Raw genomic sequence first — 25,488 nt, forward strand, 5'->3', positions numbered from 1 at the left:
GTAACATTATCTTGGTCTGTCTCTCCTTTTGCCTACTTTGAAGAGTAATAAATGTAAACAAATTGTGTTGAAATGTAATTTTCATAGTTCTTCCTTGGCTAGTTTTAGTTTTTTATCATGCAATGTGAATTTAATCGGAGTTATAGTAGTCATCCTGAGGCATTCGCTCTTAAAAATGAAGAAATCAGGGACACCTGGGTGGCTCAGTCCGTTGGGTGTCTGCCTTCAGCTCAGATCATGATCCCAGGGTCCTGGGCTTGAGTCCCACATCGGGCTCCTTGCTCAGTGGGGAACCTGCTTCTCCCTCTGCCTGCTTCTGCTCTCTCTCTCTGACAAATGAATAAATAAAATCTTTTTAAAAAATGAAGAAATCAATTTTTTTCAGTCTCATTTTTATTTCAGTAATCTCTGCTCCCCATTTGGGGCTCAAACTCACAGCCCCAACATCAGGAGTCACACACTTTTCAAACTGAGCCAGCCAGGTGCCCCCTATCTTTTGTTTTTAATTATGGACTTTAAAAAGTCTATTTTAAAGCAGTACAGAATCTAATAAAAGCATGAATTTCATCAAGATTGTCTTCATATTTTTAAATTTTATTTTCTGTTGAAACAGGGCCAAAAGTTTGATTAGAAAAAATACAAACTCAAAATCATAACAGATATTAAAGTAAATATCTAGTGATAATATAAATTTCTTTATACAGTTCATTACCAGTTTATAAAGCTGTTCCATATATAGTCTCTCTCATATAATCATAACCATGCTCTGTGTGTTAGAAATCTGGGGACTTGAAATCTAAACCAAAAGGTTAAGTGGTTTACTTAAAATTATGTCTCCTAAGATGGAGAACTAGGATTTAAAACCTTATGTTTTGATGCTAATCTAGTGAAAACAATTTGAAACTACAGAGGGCCTTTTTTCTTATATCAGTGCAATGTTTGCCTAATTTTTTTCTCATTCCTGTGTATTTATACTCAGGTACAATTCAATAATTATCCAACTGAATTTTCAGAGAAAGTAACTACCTATCAATAAATTTAAATAAACTCATTTTCTTTGGTAGAATCATTTAGACATTTGGCTCCAGTGATCTATGTGTGAATGTTCTGTTATGAATTCTCTGCAGATTTTTCTTCTGCATTGCTTAGTTGGAACTTTGACTTTCACCTAGAAACGTCATAGGCCTAAAGAATGTCTGGTCTGTCTGTAACTTTAGAAGCCCAGACAGTAGTGTGAATGCACATAATCACTTTTGACCGCAGTATGGAGCCAAAAACAAATTATTTTGAGATCATCTTTTTCTTGCATTAATAGTGATGGGGGAGGAGAGCTAACAAAAGAATGCTTTCAATTGGATGCTATCCAGAAAATTTCTCATAAGTAAACCTGGACACCAATATGTTGCTTCTAATTCCAGCTGTTCTCACTAAAGAAGTTTATGATAAACAGCATAGGGGTTTTGTTTCTTTTTTTTTTTTCTTTTTTTTCCTAGGTGGCCAGTCTGATCTTGGATATAATTCATTATCTAAGGATGAAGTTAGAAGAGGAGATATATCTACTGAGGAAATTCAAGAAGAAAAAGATAAGAAAGGGAGTGATTCTAGTTCCTGTAGGTATTTCTTAAGTTGATATTGAATAAATTTGTGAGCCTTTTTTGTTTTAAAGATTTATTTATTTATTTTAGAAAAAGAGCACAGGGAGGAAGGGTAGGGCAGAAGGAGAAGGAAAGAGAATCTTAAGCAGACTCCGTGCTGAGCGTGGAGCCTGACACAAGACTCCATCTCACAACCCTGAGATCTTGGCCTAAACCGAAACCAAGAGTCGGATGCCAACCAACTGCACCACCCAGGCATACTTACTGTGTGACATGTACAGCCTCAGTCACACAACACTGTCTGATCAATTACTACGCTTCTTATAGTAGAAATATATATGTATTTCTTCAAACAGTGACTCTTTTCTAAGGTTTAACAATATTTTTATTTAGTGATTGTGTTAATGGTCTGCAACTCATATTCCCTCCCTTGCCTACCTCCATCAAAAGCAGTATTTCACGACCAAAGAAGAAATGTAAAATGTATGTGTGGACCTCATGCATGACCAGTACTTAGTAAGTTGAAACACTTTAAGGCCTCAAATAAGTTTAATCATTTATTTGTGATCAGCAAATAGAGAGGTATTTGGTATTTTCTTATCACTTATTATCAGATAGAAATATTTACAACTAAAAGCTACTTCTCTTTATTCCTTCTGTAATAGTATAATAGCTAAATAAATAAAAGCTAACTAGCTTCTTTATAGCTTTTATCGTTATTAACACTTCCATTTTAATCTTTGCAGTGTCAGAGAGCGAGAGTACCAAAGGAAGTGCTGATTGTCTTCCTAAGCTCAATTATCAAAGTTCTTCCAGTATAGTTCGCTCCAGTGGTACAAATAACAATGGTGCTGATAAAATATCAGGAGAAAGCACAGGTGAGTTGAATAGTATACCTCTTTTATATGCAGAATATCTTGTAGCTGTATTTCTAGTGAATTTTTTTAAGTCTTTATAAATCTCTAGGATTATTTTTTATATATTTGCATAGCCTCTCACTGTATAGCTTAGTAGCTTGAATTCTATATTTTATAATATATTTTGTTCAAGCTTTTGTTTTAACAAAGTATAAGGACAAACCTACAAGCCACATACCATCATTTGAGTTTAGACTATTGGGACTTTCTGGAGGGGGGAAATGGGAGCAGGTGAGATGATCCATCTGAGGGTAACTTACACCCCCAATTTTTAAATGAAGCATAGAGTTCTCTAATCTTCATTATTGTCCATACTTTTTTCAGAAGCAAAAGGATAGTCCTTAAGATAGTTTAGATAACAATACCTATTTTTTCTCTTCAAAGTGCTTTTTGGGGCACCTGGGAGGCTCAGTCAATTGGACATCCAGCTCTTGATATCAGCTCAGGTCATGATCTCAGGGTCATGGGATCAAGCCCGAGTCAGGCTTCACACTCAGCAGGGAGTCTGGTTGAGATTCTCTCTCCCCCTCTCTCTGCCCCTCCCCCCCTGCTTCATGCTCTCTCTCTCTCTCTCTAAAACAGATATAAATTTTTTTTAAGTGATTTCTAGGGGCACCTCAGTGGCTCAGTGGATTAAAGCCTCTACCTTTGGCTCAGGTCATGATCCCAGGGTCCTGGGATTGAGCCCCGCATCAGGCTCTCTGCTCAGCAGGGAGCCTGCTTCTCCCTCTCTCTCTGCCTGCCTCTCTGCCTACTTGTGATCTCTCTCTGTCAAATAAAGTAAAAATCCTTTTTTAAAAAAAGTGCTTTCTAGGGGCACCTGGGTGGCTTAGTGGGTTAAGCCTCTGCCTTCAGCTCAGGTCATGATCCCAGGGTCCTGGGATCGAGCCCCACATCGGGCTCTCTGCTCAGCGGGAAGCCTGCTTCCTCCTCTCTCTCTCTCTCTCTGCCTGCCTCTCTGCCTACTGCCTACTTGTGATCTCTCTCTCTGTCAAATAAATAAATCTTTAAAAAAAATTTTTTTAAGTGCTTTCTATATATTATTTCATGTTTACTAATACAGCAATGCTTATATTCATGAAGGGATATTAGCACTATTTTAATGAGAAAATTAAGGCATAATCTGGCTGTTGGCAGGTCATGTAAATTATCAACTAGTTAATGAAAAGGTCGGTTTTAGATTTGAGAGAATGCTTGGTCTCACAAATTTTCCATCAGAGCAGTTTTGGGGGGCTTAAATAGACATAGTATTCAAAGCTCCTAGTGTTACAAGCCTGCTATTTTATGTGCTATTTTATGTTGGTATTAGCTCAGTTCTGTATCACATGGGATCTAAACAGTTCTTGAAGGACTGAGCTATCAAGGCTGTAAGCTCTCTGTTTATACATGGCCTTGCTACAGTGATCCTTGTTCTGTAGCATAGTGAGATATGCCTCCAGCTCAGGGGTAGGCAGACTATGGCCCATGGGCCACACTGGGCCTGCAGCCTGTGTTTATACAAGCCCATGAACTAAGAACGGCTTTTACATTTTTAAATTATTGAAGAAATTAGAAAAAGAATAGTATTTGTGACTCATGATAATTAACATGAAAGGCGAGCATCAGTGTTCACAAACAAAGGTTTATTGGAGCACAACGACAACTCACTCATTTTTGTACAGTCTGGTTGCTTTTGCAGTCCATCAGCAGGGCTGTGTAGTTGCCACAGAAACTGTGTGGCCTGCAAAGACTGAAACATTTTACTGTCTGGCCCTCAATAGAAAAAGTGTGCTGACTCACCTGCTCTAGCTCTTTAAAAAAAAAAAGTTAAATGCTCTGTAACTTTCTTTGCATTTCTTTCTTAGATCATTGTTACAACTCAAACATTAAAATTTGTTTTCTTGGGATCATGGAATTGCCTCACAACCTAGTCATTGTCTAATTATAACCCATAATAACTTGCCTTTGGTAGCCTTTGCCTTATTGTTCTTTCATTACTGTCTATTCATGCTCGCCTTTTTCTGAAGATCTGCTTTTATGACCCCTGTTTTAATATGATTGTAAACCATCCTTTGATCATGGCCTTTTAAAAAAATTTTTTATTTTTTATAAACATAAAATATATTTTTATCCCCAGGGGTACAGGTCTGTGAATCGCCTTTGATCCTGGCATTTTGTCAGAGTATTCAGCATCTGACTCATCATGTCTTTGGTTACCCTTTATGCTTAACAAGTCAGGTTTTAAAAGCCTATAATAGAGGTTTCCTAGGTGTGAATTAGAGCTATTAGTTCATATTTGAGATTTTGGGCTTGAAAGCATTCCCATCTGTTAAATTCTATGGATTTATCACTACTGTATATGGGATTTATAGAAATACTTATTTTTCAATAATGCTTTTCTTATATACTAGTACATGCAAGGAGTCAAAGGATTTTTTAGGTTTATGTTTTGTAGTACAACATATGGATATTTTATATAACTGTATAATATGAATAGCTATATATATATATGAATAGCTATGTATCTGATAGCTTCTAAAAGATACTGGAGTGAAAGAGATATCTTCATGTTTAACTCAATATTGAAATAAAATCATCACTCTATAGTTACTTCAGGATTACATTGAGAATTTAACATTTTGATCAATGTATATTGAATAACTGAGAGTTGAACCACAAGAAAATTTATTCTGAAATAAAACCTACTCAGGGATGTTTTTCTAAGCGTAATTCTGGTTGCTATTTAACTTTTTATCTTTAGCTACGATATTTAGCTATAGTATGTTGTCTTATAATACATTATACTGTGTCATATTCTGGGGTGGTCTGTTTGACAGTTGTTTTCCAGCAGACAGTGTTCATTCACTAATTATTTCTCGAGCTCCTGCTATATGTAACCAGATGTTGGGTGTTTCTGGGGATATGATAAGGAACAGCAAAAAAAATAAATAAATAAAACCATGGTCCAGTCCCTTAGGCCTTCATGGAGAAAGCAGGTGGGAGAGATGGGAAAACATTAATCAAATAATCAAGTAAATGTAAAAAGGCTCTGAGCTTAAATACTGTGAAGAAGGGCTGTAAGTTTCTACAAGAACATAAAATAAATGGATGTGTCCTGGGGTTGGGGGGGGTCGTTGGTCATGGAAGACTTCCTTAGCAAATATGAAGTCTGAGTCAACAACAAATCAGAACAGGGCTTGCAAAGGAGGAATTGGGAGATTTCCAGGCAGAGGGAAGCAATGTGTGAAAGGCTATGCGGTAGGAAGGGATTATAGAACGTTCTAAATCTGAAAAGAGGCTAGTATTTCAGCTAGGAATTCTTTCAGCTTAAGACTCAGGAAATATGATTAGCAGTCACTTACACACATCAAGGGTTTTCTCCTCAATTAAGAAATTCAAAGGTAAACAGTTGCTCAAGATGTTAATTCCAGGGCTTCGCCATCAGTTCTCTGGACCTGACCATATTTATAATACGAGCACCGGCAACTTCATGCATCACCTGTCTGTGTGAGGCAGAAAAAAAATGGGGAAGGGAACCACATCTATCCCCTTTTATCAGGAAAACAAAAATTTTCCAGAAACCTTCAGTAATTACCACTTTAACACTACTGGCCAGAATTATGTCATAGAACCGCCTGACTCAAGGAATTGAAATCGTTTTTGGCTCTGTCTTAGAGGCATGCAGCACCCTGCATAGTCTGGTGGAATTAGCATGTGTGTGAACCTGAGATTGGCCAGATAGTATTTAGGCCTTGTAGACCACATACTGTTCTGTCACCTGTTCTTCTTTGTAGTATGTGACTGTCAATGTAAAATCCTTTGTGTCTGTACAAAAACAGTCCACAGCCCAGATTTGGCTCAGAACCATAGTTCGGCAACCCCTGGTATAGTTGGATAACCAGCTTTATTTGTCTTCAGGCCGTAACATGGTTTTGACTTTGCAAGGGGATCCCCCGCCCACCGATTTAAGTGCAATCCCAGTGTACTGTTTTAGGATATAAGCTCCCTTCAGGTCTTTGATGATATTTGATCGCCAAGCAGAGGTTCCCTAGAATGTTCCAAGAAAGTATACTTTAGGTTTCTCATGCCCTTAGTCATAGGTGATAAAGAGACAAAGAATAGACTTTACCTTTCTGCTTTGCTATTTTCCTTGTTAATGGTATATGCTTATTACATTACTAGTTTGTAGGCTCTTATGGTCTCCAGTATTCCCTTTTACAGCCTATCCTGTTACCTAAATGCATCACATGGCAGGAAAAAGGCACATTTTTAGTAATTGCCTTGTTATAGCACACTAGTTCTGTTGGATAAGCATATAAAAAGAATAGTTGACAATACCATACCTAGACTAATGCTTTAGAAGACTCCCACAAAATAAGGACAATTAAAGTGATCAGAAATCTGACTTGCTGCTTTCAGCATTAGTTCCTGAGTAATTTGGCAAAAAGCAGTGAAATGTTTCTGAGTAGAAAATAGCCATTCACATTTAACTGGTATAAATTTGCAAACCATATATAAAATAAAGGTAAAATTATTTACCAACATCTATAGTCATAAGATTTAGAGTTTTAAAATAATCCTTATATATGGATAAAGCGAACATAGCTGCCTTTTATTTGGTTTAGTTTAGCATTTTTGGTTTTGTTTTTCATTTTTATAGGTAGAAGATTCAGAATCTAAAGGTCATCTAGTTTAACCACAATTGTATAACCATTGTCTAATCAATTTAGTGGAATTAATATAAATGTATTATTATTATTAAATAAGAAAGGTACATTAAAAATTTTTTTAATATAAGAAAGGTACATTAAAAAAATTTTTTTGAGTACAGACAGTGTTACATTAGTTTCAGCGTACAGAACAGTGATTCAGCTTTTCTCTACGTATGCTGTCCTCACCACAGTTGTCGCTGCCATCTGTCACCATATAATGCTATTACAATCTCACTGACCATATTCCCCCTGCTATGCCTTTTATTCCCGTGACGTATTTCTTCTCTGAAAGCCTGTATCTCCCATTCTAATAAAGGTAAATATTAATCTTAATTTAAAATTTTTAAAAAGCAGTACATGCTTATGTCTCAGCACATACCCTTTATATTTGAATCCCACTTCCATCACTTACAGACTGGGTAACTTCGGGCTAGCTAATTCATCTGTCTGAGTGTCAGTTTCCCCTCATCCCATAAGGATGTTGGCATGATTACAGTAGATAATGTAAGTCAAGTGCCTGGTTATAGTGTCTGTCAAATAGCAGGCACTCCGCGAGTACTTACTATTATCATTTTCATTCCTAGTATTTTAAATATTTAAGATATTTCTGCACATTACATTTTTCATCGCTAAAAACACTCTTCTTCTTTTTCAGAAAGTACATCTGAGCTGCTGTTACTGTCATCTTTTGAAGGTACAAATGAAACAGGAAACAGTCAAAGTAGGTGCTTCAGGAAAAGGCATAAAAGTGACAACGAACCTAATTTGCAGCAGCAACTGTCCTGGGGAAGCAGAAACCGCAATCTTAGTGGAGGAGTGCTGATGGGACTCATGCTCAATAGAATCAACCAGGAGGCAAACCCTGGAGATATGGTCGAAAAACTAGGAGCTGATGCAAAAATTCTTTCAAACGTTATCTCAAAAAGCACAAGACCAACTAGTCTTGATATTGGGAAGCCACCTGTAAGATCAAAAAGAGACAGTCTAGAAAAGGAATTTAGTGATGACGATACACCTTTTGATGGTTCTCATTGTTTGGCAGATAAAGTGGATTCTCCCGTTATTTTTGATTTGGAAGACTTAGACAGTGAGACAGATGGGTCAAAAGTGAGTTACCCTGCTTTGCAAAACCCCAAGAGGATTCAGCGTATGAGCAGCAGCTTTTCAGTAAAACCTTCTGAAAAAACGGATGTTGCCACAGGATTTGATCCCCTCTCTCTTTTGGTTGCTGAGACTGAACAGCAGCAAAAAGAGGAGGAAGAAGAGGATGACGAAGATAGCAGAAGCGTTTCAACACCATCCGCCAGGCGTGACTTAGCCGAAGAGATTGTGATGTATATGAATAACATGAGCAGTCCTTTGACCAGCCGCACGCCAAGCATCGATTTACAACGGGCATGTGATGACAAATCAACCAGTAAGAAAAGTCCAACATTGGTCAAGGCGTGCAGAAGATCTAGCCTGCCTCCCCATTCTCCAAGGCCAATGAGACTTACCAAATCTAAAAGTTATACAAAAACTGAGGAGAGACCACGGGACAGACTCTGGTCTTCTCCAGCCTTTTCACCTTCTTGCCCATTTAGGGAAGAATCTCAAGATGCATTAACTCATTCATCACCTTCATTTAATTTAGATACGCTGCTGGTACCTAAACTAGATGTTCTAAGGAACAGTATGTTCACTGCTGGGAAAGGAGTTGCAGAGAAAGCCAGCAAATGGTATTCAAGATTCACCATGTATACCACGTCATCTAAAGTAAGTTTTCTACTTTCCCTTTTGCCTTCCTCCACTACCAAAGTACCTTTCTTGCAAAAATGTCCATTTTTACCATGCTCCTTGAACACAACTTTACCAAAAAGACTGAACACATAAAGTTTGTAAGTATCACAACTTGAACTTGGATAATAAGGAATGAAAATTCATTAAGGTTATGTTACAAACATATTATAAGTACAGTTTTAAAAGAAAATTAATTGTAGCTGGAGTAAAAATCAGTGTCATATGAAAATGCTTACTGAGCATTATTATTTCCTTCAAAATGCAGATTTTTTTTTTCAGGTAGTGTCTAGCATGCCTTCAAAAATTACTTGCTGACATAGGATTTTTCCTCCTAGTTCAGATGGAGTAGCTTGTGATAGACCTATATACACATCTCCCAAGAGCAAAGAGCTAAATGAAATATAAAAAATCTGTTTAAAGTAATCAGAGAATTGCTAAAGCAACTAGAAAGTAGAGGTACAAGATTCTAGCCAGAATTGCAGAGATGAGCCCAAAGTTCTAGAGCTGCTTCCCCCTAATGGTGTTTGTTGAGAGCAAGGGGTTGCAAATCCAGGTTTTGCCTTAAAGGACTGAAGAGAGCTGGTGGGGGACCTAGAGCTTTTGGATCTTGTGGAACTGGATAGACAAAAATGGAGGCTTGAGGGTCCTCAGGTTCACTGGTTTTTTTCCTTCAAGACTTTTTCCAAATACTGATACTGCATGAGGCAGGAGACTAAAAAGGTAAGCAGAAAGTCTCTGACAAAGAAGAGTTTTCAGCAGTTCGTGGTGCTGGGAATAGCCACAAAGAGTTCATAAATTTTAGGGGCAGGTGGAGGAGATAGAAGCCGGAAGAGCTTTGGCAACCACACCAAGCCCTTTGTTGGAAGTCCTGCAGAGCCATGCCTCAAGAGCATTGGCAAACCAGAGTTGGACTACATCTGACCAAAACTGCAGCCTAGGCTTGACTCACGTCAGCCTGTGATTGGACTGTCAGACTATCTGACACATGAAAAACTGTGTCCTTTTGGGAGGAACAGAATATCATCTGGAGTCCTTATAGTTTTTTATATTATTTAATTAAAAATAGCCGTACCCAGAGATAGTATCATAACTTAAAAAACAAAAGAAAAATGCAGGTGATCCTAGTATTTAAATAAGAGGCTTTGAAATAATTCTAATATGTTCGAGAAAATCAAGGGAAAGCTGAAGAAAAACAGCTGCAAAGGTAGAAAATTTCACCAGATAATTAACTATTTTAAAAAATCAAGTATAAACTTGAGAACCGAAAAAGACATGAAATTAAAAATGCAGTAGTTGGATTTAACAGCAGACAAAATACAGAAAAAGAAAGTTCGTAAACTAGATGGAAACTCAGTAGAAAATATCCACTCTGAAGCAGATTGGAAATCAAACGGAAAATTAAAAAAACGAATATAGGATTTAGTGAAAACGTCTAACACTGATGTAATTGAGTTCCAGAAGAGGACAGAATGAGATAGAAGGAACATTTAAAAAGTGAATTGCCAAAAATTTTCCCGAAATAATTAAAGATGGCAACTCACATATTTAGAAGATCTACAAATGTCAAGCAGAATAAATGCAAAGAAAACCATACTTATGTATCTAATTTTAAGACAGATGGAAATGGAATACAAAGAGGAAATCTTAAAAGTAGTCAAAGAGCTATCTTACCTTCAAATGGAAAAACAGTAAGAAACTGCCACTTGTGTTCTGAACAAAGAAGCCTCTTGCTAATTTAAATACTAGGATCACCTGAATTTTTCTTTGATATCAGGAGACCCTGGAAAGATTCCTTCTGAGCACTGAAGGACAATAGCCATCACCCTATTTTCCTACACCCAGCAAATATCATCTTTAAAAATGAGGGTGAGGGGCGCCTGGGTGGCTCAGTCAGTTGAGCTTCATCGGACCCTTGGTTTCAGCTCTGGTCATGATCTCAGGGTTGTGGGATCAGGCTCTGAGCTCAGTGGGGAATCTGCCTTAAGATTCTCTCCTTCTGCCCCTCTCATGGGGGGCGGGGTATCAGAGTGTACGTGTGTGTGTGTGTGTGTGTGTGTGTTGTGGGTTCTCTTTTTCTCTCTCTCAAATAAATAAATAAATCTTTTTTTAAAAAATCAAAATGGGGAGCCTGGGTGGCTCAGTGGGTTAAAGCCTCTGCCTTCAGCTCAGGTCATGGTCCTGGGGTCCTGAGATCAAGCCCTGCATCAGGCTGTCTGCTCAGCAGGGAGTTAGCCTCCCCCTCTCTCTCTGCCTGCCTCTCTGCCTACTTGTGATCTCTGTCTGTCAAATAAATAAATAAAATCTTTTTTAAAAAATCAAAATAAAAGTGAGGGTGATAGTCCTACCTCCACTGGAGACATAAAGCTGCTAAAGCCCATCCCTCCCACTGATTATAACTGAAAACCCCAGAAAAAATGCAATAAAAAAAAAAAAATCTAAGGATTCTGAAGAACCAGGCAGATTGTAGGGGGGACACAGATAGATGTGAATCCCCTATTTTCTTTTCTTATGCATCTCTACCCCAAGAGCAGGCTGCAGTCACAGTGTGGTGTGACACCTCTGGCAGATGAAAATTCAAGAGAAAACCCCTGGTTCCTGGACAGAGGAGCCAGAGAAGTGGACATCTGTGAGCTGGAGAGTTTGAGGGGAATCTGAGAGAAGGGGATTCCCAGATTCTGTGAATGGCCAACACGAGTATCAAGCCTAGTTCTTGAGCTGCACATAACATAGGATAAAAGTGAACCAGCAGAGACGAGTCTTACAGAAGTGACTAAGAATTAAGTCACTGTCTACAAAAATTGAAACACAAATTACTGTCTGAACATAACTCAGTAACAAATCCTGCTTAACAAAAGCATCAGTGTTCTCCAAGATATTATAACAGTACCCAACCACACAGCATAACATTCACAATGCCAAAATAAAATCCAGAATTACTTGATTTATCAAGTAATTGGTTAATTGATAAAACCAGTTCTCAAGGGAAAGACAACCCTGAGATGACCCAGATGTTGGAATTATCCTGACAGAAACTCTGAAGTCGCTATCATAACTAGGTTCCCTGAAGTTAAAGAAAAACACATTCAAAATAAATGAAAAGGAAGGAATTGTCAGCAAGAAATAGAAACTATTTTTTTAAAAGCACATTTTATAACTAAAAAAAAAAACACAAAAAAACTCTGAAGTCATTGGATGGGTTAAGTAGCAGAATGGAGAAGATAGAGGAAAAAATCCACTGAACATGAAGACTGAGTAATAGAAGTTATCCAATTAGAAGAACAGAGAGAAAAAAAACCTTTTGCAAAATGAACGGAACCTCAGAGACTTGTGGGACAGTATTAAAAGGAATAACATATAATTGGGGTTCCAGAAGTATGAGAGGAAAAGATTATGGTAGAAAAGATACCTGAAGAAATAAATAATGAAGAAACAAGTAAATAAGAAATAACTTCTCAAATTTGGTGAAGGATTTAGATTTACAAATAAAAGAAGCTCAGTAAACTATAGACAGAATAAACACAAGGAAAACCACTTCTACACACACATAAGCAAACTGCTAAAAAGCGAAAATGCCCATCTGCTAATAAAATGGCTGCTGGGAAGAAAAAATTTAAAAACTTGAAAACTGTTAAAGAAAAATGACACAGAGGAATAAGGATTTGAAAAACCATATATTTTTTACCACAATTCGTGAACCAAAGAATACATGCAAACAACACCTTGTAATTGTTAAAAGAACTGTCAACCCAGAATTTTATATCCAGTGAAAATATCCTTCAGGGGGAAAGGTGAAATAAAAACATTTTCAGATAAAAGAAGAGAATCCTGGCCAGCAGACCTGTTATGTGAGCTAGGCTAAAGGAAGTTCTTCAGGCTGAAGAAAAATAATACCACAGAGAAAACTGGACCTGCAGGAATGAAGGAGAAATAGAATATGTGGTAAATAGTTAATATAAAAGACTACTTTTGTTCCTCTTAAGTAATTGCCCAAAACAAAAATTATGACATTATCTTATGGAATATTCAATATATGTCATGTCTTATGGTGATAAAGGGATTCACTCTGCTGATAGTCACTATAGTTACTATATACCAAGTGGTACAGTATAACTTTAAGTAGACTGTAAATGACTGGATGTGTATGATTCCTAGAGCACCTGCTTTTTAAAATATAATGAGATATAGTGAAAAAGCCAATATAGATATTCACATAATCCTAAAAATAACAACTCAACACACACTCAACATGACTAGAAAAAAATAAGTTGTATTATCTGGGCAATAGAATTGTAGATACTTAAATTTTTTTTTTCTTTATACAAAAATTCATATTGACTAGATTTTCTTAATGTATGGTTGGTATAACCAGAAAAACATTGAACTTACAGTTTGGTGTTCTCAAGAATGAAAACTGGAAATACATCTCCTTGAAACCTAGATTATTATGGAAAATAATAAAATGTAAATATACATGAAATTTTAAAAGGATAAAATTCAGTTCTAATGGTATCATCCTGGGAGGAAAATGAACAGTAAACAAAGCTTCAAAATCAGCAAGATTATCTAACCAACAGGTCTCTCTACTTCATGTAACTAAAAATGCTATCTAAATGATTTCCCACCTGTGTTTGTCCAAATTAATAGCCCTTGTAAAATTGGTGGTTTTATTTCTATAGACTTAATGTTGATTAACTGATCATCTGGGTGATTAAACATTTCCTCTGCCTTAGGAGTGACATTTTAAATAATTAAATTTAAATATGAAGGAAATTAAGCTTATAATTATGTCCTTAGGATCAAAGTTCTGATCGTACCAGTCTTTCTTCAGTGGGAGCCCAGGATTCCGAATCTACCTCTTTAACAGATGAAGATGTTTGCCATGAATTGGAAGGAGCTACTTCCTCCCAAGAGAGCAGTGCCATTTCAGGGACTAAGGGAATTGATTTCAGCAGAACAAGCCTGGAAAGTTCTGCCTCCTTAGAAGGTTTGTCCAGTTTGGTCCTACTGCATTTATATGTCATGTCTTTACCTTTTTTCCTTGTTTTAATTTTGCAAAAGATTTACATGGCTCCAAAGTCAAAACAGTAAGAACCAGGGCACTTGTAGAACGAGCTCTGCTGTCCATCTCCACCCCTGCATCTTGTTTTCTCCCTGTGCCTAGAAGTAACCATTTTTATTCATTTTGATTTATCCTTCCATTGTTGTTTCTTTAAAAATATAAGGATATCTTCTTACTCAAAAAGTAATGTACCTTCCCATTCTTTGTGTTTTTCATTTAACAGTATATCCTAAAGATCATTCCATATCATCACATTGCATTGTTCCTTACTCATTTTTACGGTTGCATAGTTAATCATCTGTGGATATATCAAAGTTTATTTTAATCACTTCCCTACTGATGGATATTAAGTATCTAGTCTTTGACTATTATAAATAATGCTATGATGCATATATGTCATTATATTTTTGCAAGGGTATCTTTGAAAGATACAAATTCTTCCTTGAAGTGATGCTGCCAAAGTTGCCTTCCCTGGGGGTATATACTAGTTAGCATTCCCAGTGGCAGTATATAAGAATACCTATTTCCTCACAGCATGTCAACAAAATATGTTGGCAGACTTTGGGATTTTTGCCACCTGATCAATGAGGACTGTATTTCAGTTTAGTTTTCATTTATATTCCTCTTGTAAGTTGAGTAACTATTTATATGTTTAAGGACTATTTGTATTTCTTTTTCCGTGGACTGCCTTTGTCACTTGTTGGCCCTTTTTTAAAAAAAATTTTATTAGTTCTTATATAGCAATATATAGTCTCATATAATTGCCAGATACTTTCTCCAATTTTGTCAAGTTTTTGTGCGTTGTTTTTTTTGTTGTTGTTGTTGTTTGGGGTTTTGGGGGGGGTTGCCACACAGAAATTTTTAATTTTATGTCATCAAATTTATCAGTACTTCCCTCCTGCTTCTGGATTTGGAGATATTAGGAAAAATGTCCCCTTCCCTAGGCTCACCAGTGCTTTCTTCTGACACTTCTTTGGTTTTCTTTTTAGCATTTTCTGAGATCAATAAACTTCCTGTGAAAAGGACTGTATCTTAAATATTTTAGGTTTTGTGGGCCACACACCTCTCTGTCACATATTCTTTGTTATCATTTTCTTTTTCTAACTAATGTAAAAACCATTCTTAGCTTCCGTACACAAGTACATTTGACTCCCGATTTAGATATTTAATCCATTTGAAATGTATCCTAGGATATGGTGTGAGGAATGGATTCACTATAATATTTTTTGATGTGCACCTTTGTACTTTCAAAAAGCTTTTATTGGGGCACCTGGGTGGCTCAGTCATTAAGCTTCATGACCTTCAGCTCAGGTCATGATCCCGGGCCGGGTCCTGGGACCTAGCAGTGCATCTGGCTCCCTGCTTGGTGAGAAGCCTGATTCTCCCTCTCTCACTGCATCTCTTTCTCTCTCTGCCAAATAAATAAATAAAAATCTTAAAAAAAAAAAAAAAAGCCTTTATTGTAGGGACTTTCAAATATACACAGAAGTGGAAAGAATAGCCCAATGAACCCCCATTTACCCTTTACCCAATTGCAACAGTTATCAACAAACAGCCAATCTTGTTTAATCTTTCCCTCTCCTATAGTCCCACTATTTTTTCCTTGCCCAGTGGATTATTTTAAAGTAAATACCAGACAGCATATAATTTTATTCATCAATACTTCCATATGTAACTCTAAAATATAAGGACTTTAATGTCTTATATTGTTTAAAAAATGGAATGCAACCAAATAAATTTGAAGATCTAACTAGCTTTACTAACAATTGATGAAACAGGCAGCATCCCAAGAGGGGAGCCCCAAGAACTGTACAAAATGGAAGGTTTTTATAGAAGAAGGATGAGGTAAGAAAGTTATTAGCAAAAGAGAAAGATATTCCAGGCAAAGTCACTTTCCCTTAGGGGGAAATGCAGGGGATCTTATCATGCAGATTGCTTCATCTTACTTTGCATGATGGAGGGATGCATGTGGCAGACTCCCAGGCACTGGCCAGAAAATTCCTGACTGACTAAGACCACACTCTGAGCAAGTTGAAACTGCAGTTAGATTAGGTGTTAAGCCCCAGTTGGGAACTCAGCCTGAGTGAGGTCATTGTGGGTCAGTGGTTTTTCTTTTCAAAAAAAATTTTAACAATTTAAAAAAATTATGTATTTGATAAACTTACTTTTAATTTTATTAATGTTATGCATGTAATGTGTACACTTTTATGTATGTAAATACATTTCAGAAATTGAGGACATCTGAGTAACCAGCACTTAGATCAAAAAACAGAATGCTGACAATATCCAGAACCTCCTCTCATGCACACATCTGGTCACTGCCCCCTCATGGATAAACATTCTCTTCTAACACTATGTGTTAGCATGTTCTGTTTGGAACATGTACAGTATATATCCTTTGTGACTCATTCATATTTTTAAAACATAATTGTAATGCTATTACATTTTTTAATGTTTTGATCAATATAAAATTTCATATCAAATATTTAATTTAAATTTTCACAGTTATCTCATAAATCTCCTCTTATAGGTGGCTTATTCAGTTGGGATCCTGATAAGGTCCACTTGTTGCATTTGGCTAATATGTCTGTTAACTTCCTCTTTGTTCTCTCTTTTTCTCCCTCTTGTCATCCATTCATGAAGAAATCAGGTGATTAGCTCCCTCACCCCTTTTTTAAACTTACAAGAACAATTTGTTGTGCTAAGAAATAAACCTCATAACCTGATTCATATTTATTAAAGTGAATATTCTGTGCTCCAGATTGTGAAAGGGAGGCTCCCCACATAAATGATTTCATTAGTCAAGGCTGATAGAAGGTACAAGAAAGCAATTCTGAACTAGCTTTAGCAGAGAAGGATTACAGAGGGTTGTGGGGAACCATCCAGGGAAGGTACTGCAGTTCCACCAGCTGTAAGCAGATTACAGGTTGTTGGAGGCTTCAGCCCTCTCTGTCCCTCTCAACCCATCTGTGAAGCCGGCCTAGGACCAGTGGTGGTCCTCTAGAGCTATCTTCTTTTCCCATTGTCATTTATTTACTGAAGCAATCAGGGCATTCCTCCAGATCATACTGATTGCATCCCTATGATTGTGAAGAGGGAGAGCTAGGTTCCTTTCTCACGAGTTGAAGAATGAATCTTGTGGACAAAGGGAAGTGAGTAAAGTGATAAAAAGTTTTATTAAGTGGTTATACAAAAAAAGCTCTCAGGAATGAGGTGGGTCCCGCCAGGTTTGCCAGTATGGGCCTCCGCTAACATGCCTTAACATTCTTGTGACATCTTGGTTTGAATAAGGACTGGTGATAACATCTTTAATGGCTTACTTCTTCTTTGGGCTCTGGTTATTCTTGTTCACAATGTTACTGCCATTAAAGACCTCACCTCTGATGCCCAGGACAGGGTGGTCTGGTTTGTTCCCTTATCTCTGGTTTCCTTATGCCTCAGCATTTCTGGGATTACTGTGAGCCTGATCACATAGCCCCCTGCCTATCTCTCCCTACCTAGCCCCTCCTGTCCCTTACTCAGTGAGACCCTTCAGATATGTATCAGTGGGTCATATACTTGGGGGATAATTGACAACATGTATCTGGGGGCTGGGGGAGAGATAAAGGAAATTTCCAAAGGAATTTTTGTATGTTAATGTAGACTTACAGGATGGGGTGGGGGGCTGGGGGTCGGGTGGGATTGCCTTTTGCCCTAGCAAAGTGTCACCATCCAGAAAGTTGAGTCCTTAGAGGAATGTCACTCTGCCCACCTCAAGGACTTGTCAATGGGCTGCAAGTAGTAAGGAAATTTGATAATTTTTCTTCTGCCTTGTTTCGCACATACATTGGTGTTTAGCATGCTTTTTCCTGTCTTCTTTATTTCTTGTGGACTGGCAATTTATCCCATTACTTACTTTTTTTACCCTTACTTTATAAAAATATAAGTGTTCATTCATAACATTTAGTAACTCTGAGAAAAAAGAGAAAGAAAAAGTATAGGTTACCTCCCAGTTTTATTAACAAGATATAGCCACTGTCAACAATTGATTTGACTACAGAACTCCCCTTACTCTTTGTTGTTGCCATCGTTTTAATACCTACTAATATCCATTACTCTTAAGAATATATCTGGAAATTCCTCATGTTTCAGAACAAGATTGCTGTACCACATCTTAAAAGATCGTGAAAACATAGAGAATTGCCAGTAAATCTTTTTATGATTGGAACTGAAATTAGCTATTTTATATGTTTTAGACCTTAGAACTAAATACATTCTTATATTTTAAACATGGAAAAAGAGAAACTGCAAATTAGTAATTAAAAATAACTGGAATGCCTTGTAGCCTGTACCCACAAAGTACTTCATAAGTGAGTAGCCTGTACCCAAGACTACTTCATAAGTGAGTAATGAGGCTAGGGTTTCCCGCCCCCTCGCATGTGGGAAGCCATAGAATCAGAGCACATTTCCTTGAGTTTGTACTCAGAACAAAAATGCATGCCTTTTTTGTTTTTCCCCTAAATTACCTTTGCTATTTTGAGTAGAACAGTTGGACATTTTGTCAGAGAATTTACAGAGGTAGAAAAGATTTTCATGGGGCACCTGGGTGGCTCAGTGGGCTAAAGCCTCTGCCTTCAGCTTAGGTCATGATCCCAGGTCCTGGGATCAAGCTCTGAGCCCTACATCGGGCTCTTTGCCCAGCAGGGAGCCTGCTTCCTCCACTCTCTCTGCCCGCCTCTCTGTCTACTTGTGATCTCTGTCAAATAAATAAATAAAATCCTTTTTAAAAAAAAGATTTTCATATCCTTTCTCATTAATTGTAATGGTTTTGCTTGTTTTCTAATAATGAACAGGATCACTCTCAAAGTTTGCCTTACCTGGGAAAGCAGAAGTGGCATCTTCCTGCAACACAAGTAATACAAATATCTTCCAGAACTATGCAATGGAGGTACGGTTTTAATCCAAAGAGCTTCTTCCTTTATTACTTACGCTACTCCCTCCTAGAACTTATATTCCCTAAGTATTCATGGTCAGGGGCAAAGTAATAAAAAGTTAAATATGTAGCATCTGAAAATGTCAGAATGTATATTGTAGCTGAATAAATTTAAAATCTCCAGTATTTCAGAATACTGAAGTCATACTACTTCATCTCTATTTAGGAAAGTCCCATACTTCTTCTGGGATTTATCAACGTACAAAAGCATTTCCATTTTCAGTATTTCTAGTTTCCCTTATTATCTCTGTGTTCTTTTTGAACTTTTATTTCACATTTGAACCTCTTAAAAACCAATTCTGCTATGCAGACACACTTTTGTGATGAGAGGACATGGAGTGTTCTGGCATTTATGTCCCCATTCCCCATCATGTTTTTCATTTCTTGTGTCAGTTTGATGTGGTTATCTGCTGGAGATGCTGCTGTGTATCTTTTTTTCTCACAATGAAAAAGTTGTGTTTTTACAGTTTAAAAGTTTTCCCTAACTTTTGTATAGAAATTGCGTCCAGGGGCGCCTAGGTGGCTCAGTCATTAAGCGTCTGTGTCCGGCTCAGGTCATGATCCCAGGGTGCTGGGATAGGGTCAGGCTCCCTGCTCCAAAGGGAGTCTGCTTTTCCGTCTCCCACTCCCCCTGTTTGTGTTCCCTCTCTCACTTTGTCTCTCTCTGTCAAATAAATAAAATCTTAAAAAAAAAAAAAGAAAAGAAAAAAATTGCTTCCAAATACATTTTTGAGTGTTGTTGCTTCTTCAGAACAGTTTGCCTAAATTTGGAAAATAGATTTGCATGTAGCTGAGAAATAACTATGAGCACAGATATTACAGTTGACCCAAGTTTCTCATGGCTTCAGGAATTTCTGTATTTTATTCATGTAATAACAGCATTTACATTCATCTATAGCAACACTTCTTAAACTGTCTTTAGTGACAGACCAGGGTTTTGTTGGGGTTTTTAATTTCCAATCTGTCCTGGTTGCTACTCTTGTGAAAATGTGTCTTGATCACAAACTTAGATATTGCAGCCATGACCAATTTCTTTAAGGGTTTCTAAGTCCTCTTCTCAATTTCTTTACTTAACACAAATCAAAAAGAGTTTGTGGACCCACACTTGTCTGGTGACTACACTATGAGTAGCACACAGACCCATAATATGTAATTACAAATACCTATTTTGGGTATTAGTAAATTAATGCTTGGATTTGCTTTTTCACTAATAAAACCATGGCAGGTTTTATAGTAATTATAATAGTAAGGTTCCCTTTCTTAAGTGCAAGTTTCCCTTTCAGGTAAAAACTTTGAAATCAATTTAGCTGAATGTAATCTATTTTTGTTTGTTTATTTGTTTGCTTGTGAATTCTGAACCCTTCTGATTTACAGTTTTCTAATAGACTTATGGATTGAAGTGGTTTTTAATTCATAATATCTCCAACAGGCTCACTTTGTAAAGTGTTGTTTTCTCCCATAGGTTCTTATCTCAAGTTGCTCTCGGTGTAGAACATGTGATTGTCTTGTCCATGATGAGGAAATCATGGCTGGCTGGACAGCAGATGATTCAAATCTCAATACTACATGCCCATTTTGTGGCAATCTTTTCTTGCCCTTTCTGAATATTGAAATAAGAGATTTAAGACGGCCTGGAAGGTAATGATTTGTGCTTTCTTTTTCCTTCATGTTTAAGGATCGTATTTACTAGAATATCTCTTTTCTCAAAAACTTCCTTTAATTCACATTGCAGATACTTTCTGAAGTCAAGCCCATCTACAGAAAATATGCATTTTCCATCCTCTTTTTCAACTCAGACAAGACAGTCTTGTATCTCAACATCAGCATCTGGTCTTGACACATCTGTTATTTCTGTTCAAGGGAATTTTGATCTCAATAGGTAATTATAATTCTGTGGAACGGTGTTTTAACATGTATTGCACATGTTTCTGAAAATAACAGAAAAATCAGCTGACCATTTAAAATTTCTAGTCTCGCCCGAGTGGCTCAGTTGGTTAAGCTTCCGATTCTTAATTTCAGCTGAGCCCGTGATCTCGGTGTCATAGGGTTGAGCCCCACATCAGGCTCTGCACTGGGCCATGGAGTCTGCTTGTGATTCTCTCTCTCCCTTTCCCTCTGCCTTGCTTGCACGCACATGTGCTCTCTCAAATTTCCATGTATAATAAACTTATAATCTGAAGTTATTTCCCTAATTAAAATAGTATTAAAATTCTCTAATAACCTAAATGTTTAAACAGTTACAGTTTATGCTTTATGAATCCCCAGAGTTTAAGCTGTATAATTCTTATAGGATAATCTTTACTACTGTTTTAAAAGTAAAAATAACACCTGGAACACCTGGACTGGCTCAGTGGGTAGAGCATGTGACTCTTGATCTCAGGGTCATGAGTTCAAGCCCCACGTTGAATGTGGAACCTACTTTAAAAAAAAAAAAAAAAAGTAAATATTCTATAGAACACTTGAAGTTCACCGTGAACATTTTTTTCTCATCCCTGTCTCTTTAGAACTTAAGTCAGTCCTAACTTACTTCTACTTTGGAATATCTAATAATCTGAGAAGGCATTTAAAGTGATAGAGGAACTGTAAAGTCAAAGTAAGACTTCACAGTAAGCCTAGTATAAGTGAATTTACACTTAAAACAAATGCAGAAATTGACTCCATTTTGGAGAAATGCCAGAGACACCACATTCATAATGGGGCAGGTGAAGTCAAAATGGTAACTGCATGTGCAGGAAAATATCCGAGGTACAGGCCAGCTGGCATGCCCTACCTGTTTGATCCTGAGTGCCTAGGCAGCACAGCTGTAAATCTGTGTGATGGTAGGTTTAGTGGAGCCCTTTCTCTGGCTGGGTCCACTAGCTTGTGACTCCTGAAGGAAGAGGTGCCTCTTTTCTCTGCTTTATATCCCCTGGGCCTACTGGAGTTCCTGACACATAAAAGTTGTCCATTAACTGTTTTGATAAATGAATGACTTTGGAATACTTAAAGTTCACTGGATAAATAGGAAATTTAACATGATTAGACTACTTAAAAATATATCCTGTTCCCCAGCCAACTTCTGATGAACATCTTCATTTGATTTACTTTGGTATGCATCCAGCTCTGAGTCTAAAGAGCTGGATGTTCTGGATGAAATAAAGTAAATCTAGACAATGATATGCTTTTTTTCCCCTTTTTTCAATGCCCAAGCAAATCTAAACTGCTGGAAAATACGTGTGCCCGAAGCATTCAGATACCTGCTGATAGATCAAAAACAGCTGTGTCAAAATGTCCAATATTTCCAATGGCCAGGAGTGTTAGTACTTACGGCCCCTTGGATAAGGAAGACACTAGAGGCCAGAAGCTCATTCCTACAGGCAGCCTGCCAACTACTTTACAAGGAGCTACTGTATGTATTTTGGTGTTTTTTAAAATTTGAACATTGATGATTTACATTTGATTCTGTTCCTGTTGTCCTATATAGTCTTATGAGCTTTGATATTATAATGCATCAAGAAGAGTTCTAGGGCCATGATACAATTCTAGTATTTTCTATTTATATGGAAATCATTGACAGGAATTTTAAAAATTGATTTAGTATAATCAATCTTGTGTTTTCCATTTTTTTGTTTTTTTAATTTATTCAACAGGATTCTTTAGGATTAGAGTGGCACCTCCCCAGTCCAGATCCTATCACTGTTCCATATCTTAGTCCTTTAGTGGTGTGGAAGGAGCTTGAAAGCTTACTGGAAAATGAAGGCGACCATGCAATAACAGTGGCAGACTTCGTGGACCACCATCCAATCGTGTTTTGGAACCTGGTGTGGTATTTTAGACGTCTTGACTTACCCAGTAACTTACCCGGACTGATTCTTTCTTCCGAGCATTGTAACAAGTATTCAAAGGTATGAAAATAAAAATTAACTAAAAGGCAATGCTACTGTCACCATTGTAATATTTGCATATTCTGAATGACAAAAATAATTTTTATGCTAGGTTTTTAAAATAACCATCTGAATCATTAGATCAATAAAATTATTTTCTTTGCATTTACAGATAGTTTTTCTTCTTACAGCCTAGCAGTAAGATAAAATCATGTTTTGTGGCCTTCTTGTAAAATTGACACAAAATGGTCTGTGTTTTGGTTATAATCTCAAGAAGAAACTGTCAATGACTTTAATGAGAAGAGTTTGTGCTTTGGCTCCACTCATGTCTCATACCTCTTTCAAAACAAGCCTTACACATTTTTAGGAGGATGTCTATAATTCCTAGCTCAGTCATGTGCTACCATTCTCAGTCCTTTTCTCTGAGTTTTTGCTTAACATCTAGATAGGTTATTATGTTTACTTGTATTTTTGGTCCATTGTTCTATAAAAGTGTTTATTTCTTCATATGTATCACCACCACTAAATTGCAATATCTCCAAGTTCAGGAACTTTTTGTGCCTACATGTACTCATGTCTGTGATTGTGCATGCGGTTTGGGATTTTCCGCACATGACCAATGTTTGACCAAGAGGTTAACTCAGTGAGTTATCTAGGGTAGGGTCTCTGTCTGATGTAGAATGAGGCTCCTGGATTCATGGTGCCCTTTTAACTGATCTAAGTATTTGATTAAACCTGCTGCTTCAGAGGGGGCACCTGGATGGCTCAGTTGGTGGTTACATGTCTGCCTTCAGCTTGGGTTATGATCCCAGGGTCCTGGGACTGACCCCCGCATCGAGCTCTCTGCTCTGCATGCAGGGAGTCTGCTTCTCCCTCTCCCTCTGGCACTCCCCCTGCTTGTGCTCTCTCTCTCTTTCAAAAAATGAATAAAATCTTAAAAAAAAAATCTACTTCAGAGATCATTAGCTTCTCAATTCAGCCCATCTTCCTTCAGTAGAGATAAAATGCATACAAACCAGTCATTTTCTGTTCTCCTTTTTCTCTTGTACACATATATCCTAAAAATATATTTATAAGGATCTTTATAAGATATTTACAAAATCTTATCAGGTAAGGATCATTAATGAATATCTCTTTGTTCTTTAACACAGATTCCTCGCCACTGTATGTCTGAGGATAGTAAATATGTTTTAATACAAATGTTATGGGACAATATGAAATTACATCAAGATCCGGGACAACCCTTGTACATCCTCTGGAATGCCCACAGTGAGTGCTCTCATAGAATGCTGACTTCATGTGTGTAAGAGTAATCTCTGCTTGCTTTATTTAGCAATAGTAAACTCATGTATAACTAACTTCTATTTTACTTTACTACTTTTTGTCTTACAGGTCAAAATCGTACTCTTTTGTTTGAGAGTGAGTGTTAAGTTTGATGTTTTTAGTGCAATCTTCCATGGAGGCCAAGGGATTTTTTGTGGGGTTTTTTTTGTTTTGTTTTGTTTGAGTGGTGCTCTGTATGTGCTGGAGGGGGTTATGTTTTGTGGAGTTCGCTTTTAGCCCATTGCTTGTCCTGGTTTCTTCTTTTTACATATTTGTTTGTTCCCATCCCAGGCTGCTGATTGAGAATTTCCTCCACGGGCTGTCTTAAGGAAAACTGCATTTTTTAGTTTTTGTCTGTTTGAGGCCACAGAAAACTTTAAGTCTGTTTTCATCATTATGTGTCTTATTTTTTTCCCTTTTTTCCTTTCTCATTCTTAGATTTCTGTTCCTGTATCTATTGCCCTTAATTTGCTTTTAGTGCTTTGTAACTTCTTGAATAACTATCAGTTGCTGCTTAATTTTCTGTCCTTTATACATAGAACATTTCCCTTCATCTGTTCTTTTGTTCTTTCACAGCCCAAAAGTATCCAATGGTCCATTTATTGCAAAAAGGTGATAATTCATTTAACCAGGAACTATTGAAAAATATGGTAAAGAGCATTAAAATGAATGATGTTTATGGACCAATGAGTCAAATTTTAGAGACATTGAATAAATGTCCTCATTTTAAAAGACAGAGGTAAGTCTGTCTTAAATGAATATATTATTCCTCTAAGCAGATACATATTATTGGCTTAGTAATTTGTTTGATTACTTCATGCTTTTATTAGCATCAGTATTTTTGTACAGAATATAGAGATTATATGAATAGTAATATCTTCTCCACTCCTTTCCCCCCCTAGGAGTTTGTATAGAGAAATACTATTTCTCTCGCTTGTAGCCCTGGGAAGAGAAAACATTGATATAGGTAATCTACTGTAATATCTAACATGTAATGTTTATATGTCATGGTATTATTTTCAAAGTATTTTTGTATTGGTAGTCTTTAGTATTATTTTAATATTATTTATTATTATTTTAATATTATATTAATGTATTAGAAGAATTCTTTCTCTGGTTTTTTTAATTTAATGTAATAGATACTTTGGTCATATTAGTAATAGTAATGATAAATGATAAAAGCTAACATTTTTTGAAGACTACTGTGTGTCTGACACTGTAGCAATTATTTCCCAAGTATTATCTCCTGTAATTCTCCCAAAAGTCCTATGAGTTAGGGACTGCTGTCA

The 25,488-nt window shown here is 36.9% G+C and overlaps 1 protein-coding gene across 30 annotated transcripts in view; it reads left to right on the plus strand.

Moving 5' to 3' along the window:
- The window catches only part of DENND4A (DENN domain containing 4A), a 145,740-nt gene that overhangs the window by 111,605 nt on the left and 8,647 nt on the right, over positions 1-25,488 (plus strand). For 23 of the 30 annotated variants that reach the window (XM_082737046.1, XM_082737045.1, XM_082737023.1 and 20 more), the window contains 13 exons: positions 1,494-1,610; positions 2,342-2,473; positions 7,859-8,958; positions 13,777-13,966; positions 18,874-18,968; positions 20,476-20,651; positions 20,746-20,892; positions 22,203-22,401; positions 22,643-22,897; positions 24,028-24,145; positions 24,269-24,295; positions 24,776-24,938; positions 25,102-25,166. In XM_082737046.1, the coding sequence (XP_082593172.1) occupies positions 1,494-1,610; positions 2,342-2,473; positions 7,859-8,958; positions 13,777-13,966; positions 18,874-18,968; positions 20,476-20,651; positions 20,746-20,892; positions 22,203-22,401; positions 22,643-22,897; positions 24,028-24,145; positions 24,269-24,295; positions 24,776-24,938; positions 25,102-25,166 (2,784 nt within the window). The remainder of the gene's footprint in view (positions 1-1,493; positions 1,611-2,341; positions 2,474-7,858; positions 8,959-13,776; positions 13,967-18,873; positions 18,969-20,475; positions 20,652-20,745; positions 20,893-22,202; positions 22,402-22,642; positions 22,898-24,027; positions 24,146-24,268; positions 24,296-24,775; positions 24,939-25,101; positions 25,167-25,488) is intronic. The other 7 variants (XM_082737032.1, XM_082737024.1, XM_082737025.1 and 4 more) reach the window with 1 other exon arrangement.

This window comes from Mustela nivalis, assembly GCF_964662115.1.
Source record: "Mustela nivalis genome assembly, chromosome: 6".
NCBI classification, from domain to species: Eukaryota; Metazoa; Chordata; class Mammalia; order Carnivora; family Mustelidae; genus Mustela; species Mustela nivalis.